Genomic DNA, 16,667 nt, shown 5'->3' on the forward strand with positions numbered 1-16,667 from the left:
TTTAAAGTCACATGACAAGACTCTGCTTTGACTAATCATTCATGTCTGACGTGGTTTTTCCACAGAAAAGTTTGAATATCTCCTTAATAGATGATAGATGATGTGCACCGGAGGCTTCAAGTTTCCACATCACACTTGTGTAAGTTGCACGACTGACTCCAAACTAGTTATGATGTCATAAATCCTGCAGATACTTTACTGTCCCGCCACCTTCATGACGTAATGTCAACTGCGTTCACAAGATGAATCTCCAGCAGATTTTAATGAAAATTTGCCGAGCACATCGATTCTCTCGGCTGCATAAATCACTTCAACTTTAATGAGACTTTTTCTTGTTTACCGTGCAGTCACCGTCTCTCTGCACCCAAACATTAAACTCACAGTGAGAAGGTCAGACCTTCGTATGTGACGTTACTGAACTTGTTCTGCAAAAAAAAAGGAAACTGAACCAGAAGGTCAGACGAGGCGGACTGACTGTCAATGAACAAAGAATCTTAAAAAACTAAATAAATGTGCAAAAATCTAAAGAAAATAGTAACTGCAATGACTAACTGGACACATATCTAGAAGTAAGAGGATCAGAGGGGGATGTACTAAACATCAGATGACTGGTTAGACTGGTTCAACCTGTGCCAGTGCTCCCAGTGCCAAACCTCCTTATGAACAGGAAACACAAAAAACTCACACATTTCTTCGCTTTATTTCCGATATCAATATGGACACAAAATACTGCACATATCCAACTTGTGTGAATGGAGTTCATCCACAGGCAGAGTGGCATCACACATCAGTACAAACACACCGCAGAAATCATCAATCAAACAATAATGCCTCTATCCTTGTGAATTCATACATGTGAATATTTACAAAAAAAAAAAGTTCAAGTTTGACTTTATACAACAAAGTGCATCAGCTGGAAATAATATACAATATAAGGTCATAAGATGCATTTACATTTTTCCATTAGTATAAAAAAAAAGGAAAGCCATCTTAGGTAGTCTTGTGTTGCCTTCATTTGGTTTTAAATGGTTTCTATTATTTTATAAACTGGGTTTTACTGTATTTTGATTGTTTTTCTTCATCACTCTCATCGGTTTTTACGCATCAGCTTCGTTGTAGAGACGTGCCGACTCAGCAGCTTCGCTCAGCATGTTTTCACATCATCGTGACGTCATCGTGTGAGGCATCGAGTGACACGTTTGGTCGGGCGGGTTTTACCGGTTTAGTCGCATATTCTATCTGAAACCACGTCTGTGGAAGTTTAAAAGTGTCATCAGCTGATCGGAGGTGTGGTAATATGTTTGGTTAACGATGGCTGTAACTGGTGGGAGCGATTGGCTGGGGGGTAAGGGGGGGGTAGGGTGGGGGATGGGGGGCAATCAGGGTCCCTGAGTGACAGGTGGAGGCTTGTGATGGGTTCAGGTGATCCTCATCAACTCATAAAGTCTGCAGTTTCTCAATTTAAAGCCAGGAAGTAGCACTCAGCTAGCAAACCACATGCCAGGCTAATAGTAAAATGCACAGTTTAAAGGGGACATATTCTGCTTTGTGTGATTTCTTTTCTGTCATTTATATCCTGTTCTGATGTAAAACTGCTCCCTGTAAGACAAAGTCCAGGTTTTAGCTGCACTGGAAGCTTTGTTTGCAATGTTTTTTTACTTTCCAGATGATGTCGTCAGCAGTCCGTTCTGTAATCTTTGTCCGCTCTCATATTACGGATCTCTTTCAGGCTCTAACATGTACAAATGGATTTGAGAAGTTTCCATTTGGAGTAAAGAATGAGAAAAAGAAGTGAAATCTTGCTGCTATAGTTTGTTTACGTAGCCTCTGGAGCTGGATGAAGCTTCCTGAAGCTGACCAATCAGAACAGAGTGGGCTCATCAGGAGGCGGGCCTTAAAGAGACAGGAGCTAAAACAGCCTGTTTCAGACAGAGGCTGAACTGAGGGGCTGAATAAAGGACCAGTAGAGGATAAATAAGGAGTTTTTAACTGGAATTCATGCAAAGATATTCCAGTAGAAGCAGAGAATATAAATACGAACCTGGAAATGTGCAGAATATGTCCCCTTTAACTTCTGTTTTTCTCTATGTAAACGCCTGAAACAGGCTACATGTAGCGACGGACAACATGTCCAGACTGCTAACAGGAACAAACTGAGGAGTTTATGTCTGTTTTTTTTTCTGCTCCAGTTCATGCTGTGACTAAAACCACACAAGCACAGAACTTGGTCATGTGATCATTTTTTAAAAGACTTTCCACGTTGAGGAGGACCGACCGAACGCAGCATCAGTGTCGCCTGCACATTATAGCTCCTCCGCTGCCTTCCCATTGGCTACAGGCTGCTCCTCCTCCTCCTGTCTCCTCCGTCTGTTGAAGAAGCCGAGCTGAGGAGAAAAGAGTACAACCAACAGAAGCTTCGTCAGTACAAATATTTAAAGTTTCAGCTGGAAGCAGCAGGTAGACTAAAACACCATTCAGATGAGGTGAATGTTTCCAAATAAACCTCCATAAATCTGCTTAAAAATCAGAAAAAAGAGGCTTCAACGCTGGCCTGAGCATCGTCACATTTTTATCAAAGTAATCCAGTGATAGTTGTCTGTACATCAGCAGGTACGTTGCAAGCAGGAACTGCTAGCAGCTAATTCAGCAGACTTTTAAAAGAACCAACTTGCAAAAATGTAAACAAATATCAGCTGAAAAACAGCAGTATCTGTAGTAGAAGGAAAAAAACTCAGAGATCCACTTTAAATTATAAAGATGTCGCTCCGGACCAATAGTGGGAAGTAACTAAGTACATTTACTCAAGTACTGTACTTACAACAAGTACAATTTTGAGGTACTTGTACTTGAGTATTTCCATTTTATTCCACCTGATATTTCTACTCCACTACAGTTTAGAGGGAAACAAATAAATCACTGTTCAAAGCCCAAAAAGGTCAAACTCTCCAATATTTCACAAAAAATCAAAGTGAAAATCTGGAAAAATGAATCTAAATTTATGTTGCAGGACTTTGTTTTTTTTTTCTTCTTTCTTACACAAATGATCATCTCATCATCAGCTCCTCATGAACCTTATAAAGTAGTTCAGATCAGCTCCACGTCTGACCTGCTACAACAGTAAAATGCTGCTCACACATTGATGCTAATGATGTACTTTATTAACAGTATTTTATATATCAGACACAGCCTGCAGAACGAGTACTCTTACTTTTAATACTTGAAGTAAATTTAGCTGAAAATACTTGAGAAATGCAGGATTTTTACTTGTAATGGAGTACTTTTACATTATGATGTTTCTACTTTTACTGAAGTAAAGTATCTGAATACTTCTTCCACCGCTGGTCTGGACAGGATTTAAATTACAGTCAGTCATTGCAGCTGTAATTATTACTGGGTTTGGGGGTGAAAAATGACCCACATATGGAGAAGGACTGGATAAAGTCCAGATCATCTCCCTTACAGACATGAATCCAGTCTGAATGGGGCCTCGTTCAAGATACCAAACAGAAAAAGATCCAACAGTAAATCAGTTATTTTTTTGCAAATAGAAATTTCCATTTGTCTGAAATTGCATTCTGTGCAATTTCAAACCCATTTTCTTTATTCAACCAAACAAAACATGATGAAAAGACACACTGGACCAAACATAACAATCTCCAAAATAACCAGAAAGAGGTGTCATAGCAATTTTGTTGTTCTTTGACAAATATACGTATTTGTTGTTATAATCAGAGTAGTTTAGAAGACACTGCAGTGAGAAAACAATGTTTGATGTTAGTGGAAAATACCCAGTCATCACATCTTCCAGTCAGGCGTCAGTGGTGGACGAAGAATCAGAAGTGTGTGTGTGAGGTCTTGTTTTTCTATATTTGAAGGGAACCAAGACTGAGGGCCCACTAACACCCAAAATACTGGTCCCCGCAAAGTTGAACCATTTTAATGAGTTCTAGAGGGTCCCCAGATGTGCCTGGTGTGTGTGTGTGTGTGTGTGTGTGTGTGTGTGTGTGTGTGTGTGTGTGTGTGTACCTTCCACAGGGCCAGGACCAGTAAGGCCAACAGCAGCAGTCCTCCCAGTGTGCTTCCCAGTATAATCCAGACAGGAATGGTGTAATCTTCATCCTTCCTCAGCTCCAGGATTATCTGCAGTTCCAACACAAAGAAGACATTCATGTCATCCACCGACCAAATTAAATCTACTCAGTTCTGCAGGTTTCCCCACCTGATTAACCATCTCATTTCCTATAAATCAGTGGTTCTCAAAGTGAGGTCCACAGACCCTCAGGGGTCCTTGAGGGGGTTCAAGGGGATCCCCAGCAAGAGGAGGAATACTTTATTTTCATTGTAATTTCATCCATAAGTAACATGAATGTATGACTGATTTGGTCATGGGTTTCATACACTTTCTGTAACAAAACATCTAAAAGCAAAAATCTTGTCAGATGGGGGTCCGGGGTCTAATTTGAGTCAGTTTAGGGTTCTAGACATGAAAAAGTTTGAATAACCTTTAAGATATAAAAAACAGAAAATATTCTTCTCTAAGAATAAGTTTGTGTTTGAGCTTCTAATGTTTGGACGTCATAGTTTATTTAGCGAGACATCAATGTCACACACAGTGGACAAAATAACAGGAAGTTGGAAGAAAAGGAAAGTTTCAAAGTGTTTTACATTCAGCTGAACTTGAATTTTAAAGACAGTTATTTACATTAAATAGATTTTGTAAAAACCTTTTTAAAAAGACAACGTTTAAGTGCTCATGTAAAATAAATTACATGTATGCATATTATAGAGCTGCAACGATTAGTCAATTAATCAGTTAGTTGCCAACTATTGAATTAATCACCAACTATTTTGATAATCAATTATAGTTTTGAGTCATTTTTGAAGAAAAAAATTCTTTGATTCCAGCTGTTAAATGTGAATATTTTCTGGTTTCTTTGGACTCTGTGACAGTAAACTGAATATCTTTGAGTTGAGGACAAAACAAGATTTCACCATTTTCTGACATTTTATGCACCAAACTAATTGATTAATTGAGAAAATAATCAACATATTAATCAATAATTAAAATAACCATTAGTTGCAGCACCTGTTTTTACATATATACAGGATGGTGTGATATAAATAAAGCATATAAAAAGCAAAATAAAAGCGATTAAACTACAACTACATAAAAACAAGTTAAATCAACACAATCAGCAAAAACTTCACATTTTAAGCTTCATGAAGGCAGAACTTACTGCATCGATGCTGCACTGGATGGTATTATAGTGTTTCTGTTATTTTGTCCACCCCTTGCACATGTTTTATTATAATAAAACATGTGCAGTAATGAAGGAAACTTGACTGTAATAATGATTTCTGACAGCAGATGGCAGCAAAGTTCTATATCTCATACAGTTTATATCTCAGTTATAACAGTGTGTTTGGGACTTTGGACTAATGACTAAGTATTAATAAATAAACCAGTTTCACATGTAAACAAATTGTGCACACCAGCGTGCACACACCAGGGGGCACTGCAGGAAGAGTTTAAAGTTAAGAACATATGACCTGTTTGAAGTGAACAAAAATAATTCACTTACTTGAAGTCACAGCTTCATTCAGACATACAGTACTGTGCAAAGGTTTTGGGCACTAAAAGCCTTTCAATAAATAGTTTGGATTTATCAGTTAACCTCAAACAAAGTTGAGTTAACAGAAGAAACCTAAAGTAAATTAATGTTTCGTGTGAGCAGCTTTGCCTTTGAAACAGCAGCAGTTCTCCTCAGTTTGTTCCTGCATCTTGGAAAAGTTGCCACAGTTCTTCTTCTGCTGTTTCTGTCTCTTCATGTTAATCCCAGACTGACTCCATGATGTTGAGATCAGAGACCATCTGTTGCAGGACTCCTTGTTCTCTTGTCACTGAAGATAGATCTTAATGACTCTGGCTGGATGTTTGGGCTCATTGTCATGCTGCAGAATAAATTTTGGACCAATCAGACGCCTCCCTGATGGTGTTGCATGATGGATAAGAAATTAAACATCTAAAGCGCCTGAAACCTTTTGCACAGTGCTGCATGTTCATCAGTGTATTTATCCATTAGTTGTTGAGAGTAGAGAGAAGAGTTTTACCTGTCTGACAGGTCTGTCCTCCTGCAGGAACATGGGACTGGATGCTTCCAGCTGGATGGCGCCGGCAATCAGCAAGTCCAGAGACCTGAAGTTTATCTGAAACGGGAAGTGGTTGCCATTGAGTTAAACCCAACATATTAATAATAAGAAAATCAAGGTTTCTCGGTTCAACTCAGGAGGTTTATTAAACATCTTGTGGTTTCTCACAAAATAAGAATATCTCTCATGTTCCACTTTGGTTGCAAATTACAATACTCAGACATCCAAAACTACAAAATAAAACCTTTGAAAAGCTCTATAAAGATGCATTTTATTTTGAAATGCCTCACAGCGAGCAGAGTGGGGAGCTGAAGTCTTCCTCTGAGCGTCAACTTCACCTCTCTGGAGGCCGGCAGGTTCAGTCTGCACTGCACCGGCATGCTCACGCTGTTACTGTGGTTCTGTACACACACACACACACACACACACACACACACACACACACACAAAAAAAAAAAATAAAATAAAACACACACTTCTCTTTAACAACTCCTGATTCCTGGACTTCTCTTGAGCTTAGCGACTGAGCTGTATGAAGAAACCATCACTTACCAGCTGTGACAGGTGAGACAGGTCCTCAGCTGTAACCTGATTGGTTGTTCTGAGTTGAGGCACGATGCAGTGAGACCCGGCTACCTGCTGAGAGGAAGAGGAGAAGCGTTAGCGCCCACCACAGTAATATTTTCCTCTGCAGAGTCCTTTTACTATTTTATGACAGCAGCAACAAGACAGCTTCCTCACATTTATCATCTTTAAAGTTTATTTTAACATTTCCTCTCGTACCTGCTCTATGCTGCACTCTGTAATTTTCACCAGCTGGTTCCCCTGCCTGCTCACAGCCCAGATATCAGCTCTGAACAGGACGTCCTGCACAGAGAACATGCCCAGGTTCTGGATCTGCATGCAGAAAGAGAAATAAACAAGATCAGAAAACTGGACCTGATAGTTACGTCTCATTTGTTTGTGATGTTCAAAACATTCGAGCAGTTATTCTGACAAAGTTTGGTCATTTACTTTTTATTTTTCTTGTTTTTTTAATCCTTATCTTGAAAAATATGCCGAATAAAAGACAATATTTGTAACAGTTTAAACACGCAAGAGTTCAGACACATACAAAGGGGAGCCCAAAAATTCCATAAGCCATTGATAGCACAGGAGTCGGGTGTAGTTATTGGATTTTCCGCTGGGAAGCATCTGCCTGCAGTTTGGTGAAACTAAACTTGGGACCGAAACACTGTGGAAGAAATCCAGGAAGAATCGCAGGAGGCTTCTGGACACGGTGAGAAAAGATGACTGGAGGAAATGTTTCCAGGAATAAGAGAAGTGCTGGGACAAGTGTATCACATCTCAAGTAGAGCACTTTGAAAGGGGATTAGAAAGGTTTTTAACAATTATGGAAAATTTTGGGTCGTTGGCTCGTATGTTTCATTTTCTTTACTTCTTCCATCTTCTTTTATGTAATTATGAGTTCCCTCTATACTTAATATATCCTGCATTAACTGATGTTTTGTCCACTAGTTTTCATCACAAACAAGTAGTGAACACAACACTGACACATCATCACCTGTTAAGTTGATATGTTGAACTTGTTAGCAAACAGTTGTTTATTTCCACATCCAACAGTTACGGAGCAACATTATCATTCATGTGGAGTCGTGTTTCTGTCCACCTGGTGAATCTAAGTCCAATATTCACTCTCTTTTAGCTCTGTTTTTACTCTCTACCAACTCCTGAGGGAAATATCTGGCTCTTTAGCTGCTAAATGCTCCACTATGTTCACCAGCTAGTCTACAGCTAACTGTGTCTGTTTGCCGTTTGGTGCTGAGCAGGTAGTGTACAGCGGCTTTTTAGAGTTTTTTCTCTGAAAACAGCTGCCTGCTGCTGCCAAAAATGACGCTATGAGAGCACTGAGAGTGAACCAGAACAGTAAAGACAGATAAACAATGAGCTGAAACTCACTATAAAGCTCCGTAAAGCCGAGAGGAGCTGCAGAGTCACTGATAATTCTCTGTAGGTTCATCACTACGAGCCACGACCAACACATTACACACTGACAGATCATACTTTATCTTAAAAATATTGATTATAAACACTGAAAACGTCCTCATGGTAGCTATAGAGGAAAGGTCAGGGGGTCACCATCATTAGCAGTCATCCTCTGAGGACTATAAATATCAATCAGGAGAGTTGTTTTTGAGATTTCTTGCCATAGACTAAAGTATATTATGTTTCCCAGTATATATATTTTGACTTGTAAGTGTCCCCCATAAAGCGTGAGAGTGTGACAGTGAGCCAGCATGTGATTGATTTTATTATTTTCATGCTGTGACATGAGCGGAAGTGATTCTGCTTCTGCAACTCACATAATAAGTGAGGTTGAAGGTGGGAGAGCCGCTGCCGGATTGATCCCAGGATGAGGAGGAGTCTGATCTGATTTCAAACCGAGGAGGGTTGGGGTCTCTGACAGGAAGAAGAGAAGAAGAGTTTAACATGTGAAATAAGAGAAATACATTTAAATCACTGTCCACTGGTCTTATTTCTTTAAAGGGTAATTTCACCCAGAATATGTCTGAACTGCAGCTGATTTGATCCTTTAAAACTCAGAATTAGATCATGATATCAGTCCCGGTTTGATTGACAGCTCCTTCATTCATAAACTAACACCAGACATCAAGCTGTTCATGTTTTCTGATGCTGTAAAACGGTTCACATCAGTAAAACAGTGCTGATCATCCATCTTTAATCCAAACTCTTCAATTATATATGTAGGTCTAAATATCAATACATCCTTTAACTGATACATCTGATTGTTCAGATATACGTTTATTTTAATCCTGCTGATAAATAATTATTGTATTCATGAAAGAATTGAGATATTTCCTAATTTATACACACACAGAATTTATGTACATGATCAATTTCTCTGTGAATTTTTTGCAACAGTAACAGATTCACCAGAAGGATCAATAATATGTCTGTAATCTCATCTCATGCAGTGACATCACTGTGACATCACTCACCTGGTGAAGAGGAGGTCAGTTTGGTACTTCAGAGGGAGGAAGATGTCATTAATGTTGTCGTCTGGGTAACCCTCATCACCCTCACTGATCAACACACACACACACACACACACACACACACACACACACACACACACACACACACACACACATGTACGCACAGACTTGTGAGGATTTCATGCATAAAAACCGAAAACTGAAGCCTAAATTAAACAATGTGACAGAGAGAACAAATATCGGTTCCTACAATGTAATCACTTCTCTCTGCATACATTAAGTTCTGCTTCAACATCACATTATAAAATAAGTGAAGAACAAACGTTAGTGTGACATCTGCCGTCTCACCTGCTGGCCGTCATGAGAACCTGTACGTGATCCAGGAAGACAGAACGGCTGAACTCAAACTCCACATGGAAAGAAACCTGGACAGGAAGAGAGAGGTTTGCTTTTAAATAAACTTCCTGTAGATTAACTTGACAGCATCACGTTCAGTTACAGCACATATCCGTGTTTTTAACGTCTTCTTTTGTAGCAAAAACATAACCAAATTAAAATGTCTGCATGTATTAATAATCTTGCCAGAAATGAAACGTCTAAAGAGCTCAAAATTCCAGCAACACTTGAAGTATACAGATGTGTGTATGATGTGTGTGTAAGTGTTTTTAAAGTATGCCATATCAAATAGGCACATTTGTACAACCCAAGTACCAACCCTGAGTTGCACTTTTCCAGTTAATAAACCAAATACGGCGTCACCTGTGTCCCTTCTTGGACCTCCTCTTGCCTCTCTGTTAGTCTGAGACGACTGGCCTGAAGCCACATGACCATATATCCAACCCATCTGTAGGAGCTAAAATATGTAGTTTATATATTGACGTGGGCATCACATATTGCGTCACTTACGTTGCTTAACACATGGGTGTGGTTTCCTATTATTTAACCTGTTCACTCAGGTGGTGGTGGGAGTTTTGGTCAAAGGGAGTTGGCAGAGCTCTGATATTTTCTGTCGACCGTCACCATCGTCACCATCGTCACCATCATTACTATCGTCTGTTCATCACTTTCGGATTGCATTTTTTTGTATATTTTTTGTGCAACAGCTGCTTATCAGACTCTTTCATTTTTGTTTATCATCAGTAAAATGTCATCTGGACTTCCGGATGGTTTTGTATGGTTGTGTCACATATAGGAGCCTACTAAGTCTCTTAGCGGCCTTTTTTGAAAAGTAGTCGCTACACCATCTTTGTAGATGCCCCATTGGCTGATATGTGTCTGGATGTACACGATTTACTGTCTTTCATATATATTATTTTACCTTTTTTGCTTCATACATTACCTACTAACCTACTCTGTTTACAAGCTGTTTGTAATGAGTTTTATGAAGACCCTGATGAAGACCACAAGCTGAAACACATTGGTTTAACAATAAAGCTGTTCTGTATACATATAGTGTTGTTGGAGTTTTGACCTCTTTAGATTTAACCTTCTCTGTGCACCGTGGAAGTAGGTGAAGTTGTGCCAGAAACCTCTCAAAGGTTCTTGTGAAAGTGTCAGAAACCCTCGAGGTGACACAGAAACAGAGCAGAAGGTCTTTGAAGTCAGTAAAAACTGTCCATCTAAAATAAAAATGTTGTTTTCAGTCTAAATAACCGTGTGTGTGTATGATTGTCTGTACAGATGGAGGTCAGTACAAGGCTGTAAACTAAATACCAGTGAATACATGCCTCATATTTGAAGACAATAGCCCACAGTGTGATGATTCTACAGTGTTTTATTCATGAAAAGGTCCAGGTGGATTTCCACAAAGCACATTTGGAGACTGCATAATGATGTTAACACAAGGTCTTCCTGATCACAGCAAAACCACAAGAAAGAGAGAGAAGGACGACTAGCTGACGGCGGTGTCTTAGAGCAGAAATAATGAGGTTAAAGGACAGTGAGAAATATTTTAAAAACGTTCAAATTAGAACCGTAAAATAAAAAATTCAAGCCTCTGATCCTCCTTCGCCTTTAGATCTCAACGGTTTTACGATATTATAACTGCGATGCTTCGTCTGTCACACGGATCCCGACATGTTAAAGGTTTGTGTTTTCGTGGTTTTTGCGTCTCTGTGAGCAGACTGAAGCTGTGCCTCATGTGTTCCCCCCCTCCGGCTACATCTCACCTGTTTCATCAACCAAAGCCTCGTTAAGAGGAAACCGGCAATAATCTGCACCACAGTCTGGACCAATAAACTGGACTTTATTCAGAAAGGCATCTGTGAAGCGGGGGCCCTCGGGGGGCCTTACAGCGAAGGGCGGGGTCGTGATCGTGTTTACAGGGACGATCATTAAACTAATGAAGGATTTTAGTCAATGGCTGTCCGTCGAAGCATATTCCTTCTCTGTTTAATCACTATCATTAGTCTGACTATATAACAGCTGTCTGATGGTCTCACACCTGTTTTATTATCTGTTACACAATTATACAAACTTACATTTCACTCAAATGTTTGGATTGATTCGATATTGTCGTGTTTCATAAAATAAAGCTTTAAAATGATGCCACTTATAATTATATCATACTGTGGTGTTTGAATAATTGCCAGTTTATTATGTAAATCCAGCTAAACGATTACAGTTTAACCAGGAATTTAGGTAAAAAAATATTTTCAAGAGTGTCCTGGCCAAGAAAAGCAGCAACAACAACGATAAGCACGGACAAACAACATCACACATTTCTCAGTAAATGATAAGGTTGGCGATTTTCTATGTTTTTCTTATTGTCAAAGAAATATGTGCAAAGCCAAATCAACTCTACTTAGAAGTACTGTGTGTGCTTGTATCCAAAGTCTAATATATCTCATACCTCTTTGATTGATGTAGACCTCCGTTGTTGTCCAGAAACTATTAAAAATGTGTTAATGAGCCAAACAGCTGCACTGGGTGACATCATTATGAAGAGTTTGGCTACTTTAGTTAGTTTAGAAACTACTCAAATGACTAATAAGAGTCTCTGGAAAGTATTATCATGTCGATGGCCGAAGAGCAAAACCTCCTATCTGAAAAATGCACTTTTTTTGAGAAAACAAAAAAAAAAACTAGTTTTCTTGCAGAATGCTTTTGTTAAGGATACCAAATACATAATACACTGTTTTTGGACTATATTATTATATAGTTCTACAAAACGATGCTCTAAATTAAGTTAATAATTAAAATTAAATTAAAAATAAAATTAAGTTTGTTTTCAGGTAAAAAGATGTAGTAGATGTAATAGAAAATTCTACAGATAGGAGGTTTTGCGCTTTGGCCATCGATGTCAGGAAGAGGCTACTGCGCATGCACAAGTAAGATGGTAGTGATATGTACTGTAAATGGTAAAGGTGTATTATTACTTAGATTAGTAGTATGTTAGTAGTAGCAGTAAATTATCCGTTAAGGACATAGATGGTCTTTGTGTACAGATGTCAGAACCTACCTGAGACAACGACTTCATGAATGGAGCACTGATGTTACAGCTCCTCTGATTGGCCAATCTGTCCTCAGAGAAGCACTCGATCTGAATATCTGATTGGTCCTGCGGGGGAACGAGGGAGGAGCCTGGTGAGTCATAGAGTCACTTTCCGTCTGACATGATGAGTCTCAGTGCTCATTACCAACTAGAGCTGATAGATCAGAGTTGTAGCTAATTCTGAATACTTGCAATTTTCTTTTTTCTCTCCAGATTATGAGAGAGATATAATCAATGTTGCACTGTGATCCTCATTACTGCTAACTAAAGGTGTAGAAAATTATTTGAGCCAAACAATCTTTGCTAGTTTTCCTGAGATCCACAAACTTAATAAACTTAAAATAAAAATAAATTGTCATAATAAATAGCTACAAAAATAATAAAACATTTCCAAAGCCGACAATAATAATAGTTTCCATCCAAATTTAGCGCAAAATAAAACTGAAGTTCCACAAAAATTGGCAAAAGACAACCATCCACTGACGTTATGCGAACATTTAGTTCGTCAAGATAAACTGTAGGTGGCGCTAATTCTCCAGTCGGTGCCATTAATCCGTTGCAGAAGAAGAAGACACAACGAGATGATGTCATTAAAAGAGCGGCAGTCAAAGCTCAAACGATGGAAAACCTGATGGAAATATGACATTTCTGTTTATTTCATGTTTTAATTTGAGGAAGGTCACAGTCTCCTCATCGCTCCACACAGATCTGATGTTTTCAGCTCTTCAGTGGAAGCTCGAGTGATGTTTAAGTCACATGTTTCAAGCATAGACTGTATAAAAATACGGACGTAGTTACCGTGACTGTATGTGACTCTGCCTAACTCCCAGCCAATCAAAAATGGGCAAAGAGGCGGGCCGAATGGCTGAAACAAGCCACCTAGCGGCTGGCGGACCTGTCACTCAAAGCAGCCATGTCCTTCATTACACATAACTTTACAGCTTAATTAAATTTAAACAGGTGAGTTATAAAAAAATTCACCCCCCGTACAGTTGTCATGAAAGGGGAAATTAGCTACAGAGACCAAAACCGTTTTTTTGTACCAGGCTGTAAACATGTTTATTTCTGCTGTAAAGTTGGGCATTTTAACATGGGGGTCTATGGGGATTGACTCGCTTTTGGAGCCTCTAGTGGCCATTCAAGGAACTGCAGTTTTTGGCACTTCCTCATTGGCTTCATTTTACAGCCCCGGAGGTTGCCGCTTGGTTTCAAGTCTGTTTATATTGCACTTTGTCACATTTTTCTTTTATAGATAGAACAACTTCCCCACTTCAGCCAAATAAAACATTTTAAAACACATCTAGATTTTTTTGTTTGTTAGTTTGTTGAATTTTTAGCGTCTCCACTCAGGGTTTTTTTATGCGCAAACTGAAAATGTGAATAAAAACAGGTGCATGGAAACGCACCTTATCTGAGATTCTAAAATTTTGCGTTTTAGTGACCTGAAAGAAAACCTGAAGCTGTAACTACTCTGAAGTTCATGCAACCTGTGCAGCAAAAAGAGCCTGATCCCTCACTGGCTTCCCATCCATGAAAACTGAAAGTTGTTTTCGTTGGAAAGCCTGAACAATAAATAATGATAAAACTTCTCCACTCTGTTGCAGGATGTTTTCTCCTGTCTGTCAGTTTTTTTTCCACAGTGTCTGATTATTTGAGATTTATATATAATTAGATAGAATTAAAGAGCTACTACGACACCTTGACTATGAGGCTGGAGAAGAGCAGGTTGTTCGAGGTGGAGATTTGGATTGTGGCTCCGTAGGCGTTCTCTCCCTGGTTCTCCAGTCGAGCGAACACCACCATCCTCCTCCGCCCGGCCTCCACCACGTACATCGGGCCCTCCGACGCCCCCTGTTGGCTGCAGATGGACCAGGCGGCTTGCTCTTTGGAGCTGCAGAACTGCCTTCAAGGGAAACACGGAAACTGTTATCTGGGTTCCTTAATAACATGATAATAATACACGTGTGTGTGTGTGTGTGTGTGTGTGTGTGTTTATGAGCTGGCGTTACTCACTGGACATCCATGAGGTCAGTGTGACTGTCAAGGATGAGGTCGGGAACGCAGGTATCTTCCTGCTCACAGCCGTTCCAGAAGGGAAGCTACAGCGAGAGACGAGGATTATTTCATTTCTCTTTGATGAAGCAACAAAACAGCTGAATAGACGACGGAAAAATAGATGAAAGGTTTTTACAATTCATCCTGAAGGGGACTTGAATGTCTGTACCAAATATTATGGCAACACATGCAAGACTTGTCAAGATATTTTAACATTATTACTAAATTATAAAACTGAACCTCATGGTCGCAGTGGAGGAAAAGACAGTGGAGCCCCAAAGTCATAAAAATACATCATGAATGTCTGAACAAATTGAATCCATCAAATAGTTGTTGAGATATTTCGCAAAAAAATCACTGATGTCAACCTCATGGTGGCGCTAGAGGAAAAGTCAGAGGATCACCAGAGTCAGAAGGCTTCTTCTGCATCTTTTTATTGACATTTCTTTAAAGAAGGTAGAAAAAAATCAAGAAACAAGTATATAAACCCCTCCTCCCTCCCCCGCCCGACATAGAAAAACAACCTAAACACAAATAAACTAAATAATAACAAAAGCAGAACATAATAATTATAATTTATCCATAAAAACACACATACACACAACATATATAGTACAAGTACGCAGCTATAATATAGTAAATTTGAATACTAATGTAATATTCATACCAGGTAGGCCAATTCATTTATCTCCAAAAATTTTAAATATTCCCATTTTATTGGAGACCATGAACGTCTGTACAAAATATAACCGCAATCCATCCAAAATATTTGTTGTTTTTCGAATACTTTTATTGTTTCAGGAGCCTTCATTTCCTGTCAGGAAGAAAAATTCTACAAGAGACAGCACCACACAATCAAAATATATTGTTAACAGACTCTCAGAATAATTGTTAACAGACTCAGAGAGACAAATGTAACATCCACTGGAAGTAAAATACCGTGACCGACTCTCACCTCGGCCCTCAACGTGCTCGGCCAGTCCGGGTCCAACACCGGCCCCTCGTCTGGGTCCTGCAACCCCGTCTCCAGGAGAACCGTGATGGGACGTCCGTAATCTGTTGTCTCCTGTTAAGATAAACAGTCAGCCAGAGGGTAGATGATGCTTTATGTGTGTTTAGGGAACTTCACTGACTCTGACTTGACCTTTTTATAGAGGTGTGTTTGTGAGATTGTTCTGACCTGGACGGAGAAGCCGATGCGTTGGCAGCTCTGCCAGCTCTCAGCTGGCAGAACCACAGTCCTGGGTTGCTGTCGGTCTGATTCGTCCAGTACGGCTCGCGGAGGAATACGCCTCTCGTCCAACACCATATTGAACCAAGCAGCTGGGAGGAGGAAGAAGAGGAGAAGGAGGAAGAAGAAGAGGAGAACGAGGGCTTAACGGAGGGAAATCAGTCCAGTCTCATCCAGCGCATACGCAGCTCAACGAGACTGTAAATACACAGAGAACACACTTTACAGGTCTTTCAGGTAATATAAAAGGAAGTGATGTCATTGTGTGCGCTCATTAGTGTAAACTGCATCGGTTCTATTTCCAAATGCTGCACAGCTTTTAAGTGAATTACTGAAAAGTTGGCAAAATAAAAAGATATTTTTATGTGAATGTACTCAAGAGGAGGGAGACGAGATGACGAAACCACTGACGATCTTCACATTCCTGTTGTTTTAACCCTTTGAACCCCAGGCTGTTAATTCTTGGTACTTCTACATGTCTGACATATATTGTTATTTTGTTTAGGTTGGGCTACTCAGAAATATCAATGTTCATATGAGTGTTACTATATGTGTTTTAGAGAAGTTTTTATGTATTTGTTTAATTGAAAATGGTTTGAGTTTTTGACTGTGTGTCCACAGGTTTCAACACAGGGAGAATATCTGTATATGAACAGATAGAGGAGAGAGTCTCTATGTCGGACACTCAGTCTCTTTGGCATCAGAGGGCTGAAGGGAAGAA

General features: G+C 39.5%; 1 protein-coding gene across 3 annotated transcripts in view; it reads right to left on the minus strand.

Moving 5' to 3' along the window:
• Nucleotides 1-681: 681 nt before the first annotated feature.
• Nucleotides 682-16,667, minus strand: part of itga11b (integrin, alpha 11b) — a 49,134-nt gene continuing 33,148 nt past the window's right edge. For 2 of the 3 annotated variants that reach the window (XM_067590707.1, XM_067590709.1), the window contains 14 exons: nucleotides 15,896-16,038; nucleotides 15,671-15,781; nucleotides 14,674-14,759; nucleotides 14,359-14,563; nucleotides 12,628-12,726; nucleotides 9,516-9,592; nucleotides 9,171-9,254; nucleotides 8,514-8,610; nucleotides 6,934-7,047; nucleotides 6,703-6,789; nucleotides 6,441-6,551; nucleotides 6,112-6,207; nucleotides 4,027-4,140; nucleotides 682-2,384 (listed from right to left, as the gene is read on the minus strand). In XM_067590707.1, the coding sequence (XP_067446808.1) occupies nucleotides 2,304-2,384; nucleotides 4,027-4,140; nucleotides 6,112-6,207; nucleotides 6,441-6,551; nucleotides 6,703-6,789; nucleotides 6,934-7,047; nucleotides 8,514-8,610; nucleotides 9,171-9,254; nucleotides 9,516-9,592; nucleotides 12,628-12,726; nucleotides 14,359-14,563; nucleotides 14,674-14,759; nucleotides 15,671-15,781; nucleotides 15,896-16,038 (1,505 nt within the window). In that variant the 3' untranslated portion in view covers nucleotides 682-2,303. The remainder of the gene's footprint in view (nucleotides 2,385-4,026; nucleotides 4,141-6,111; nucleotides 6,208-6,440; nucleotides 6,552-6,702; nucleotides 6,790-6,933; nucleotides 7,048-8,513; nucleotides 8,611-9,170; nucleotides 9,255-9,515; nucleotides 9,593-12,627; nucleotides 12,727-14,358; nucleotides 14,564-14,673; nucleotides 14,760-15,670; nucleotides 15,782-15,895; nucleotides 16,039-16,667) is intronic. The other variant, XM_067590708.1, reaches the window with a different exon arrangement.

This window comes from Thunnus thynnus, chromosome 5 (assembly GCF_963924715.1).
Source record: "Thunnus thynnus chromosome 5, fThuThy2.1, whole genome shotgun sequence".
NCBI lineage: Eukaryota > Metazoa > Chordata > Actinopteri > Scombriformes > Scombridae > Thunnus > Thunnus thynnus.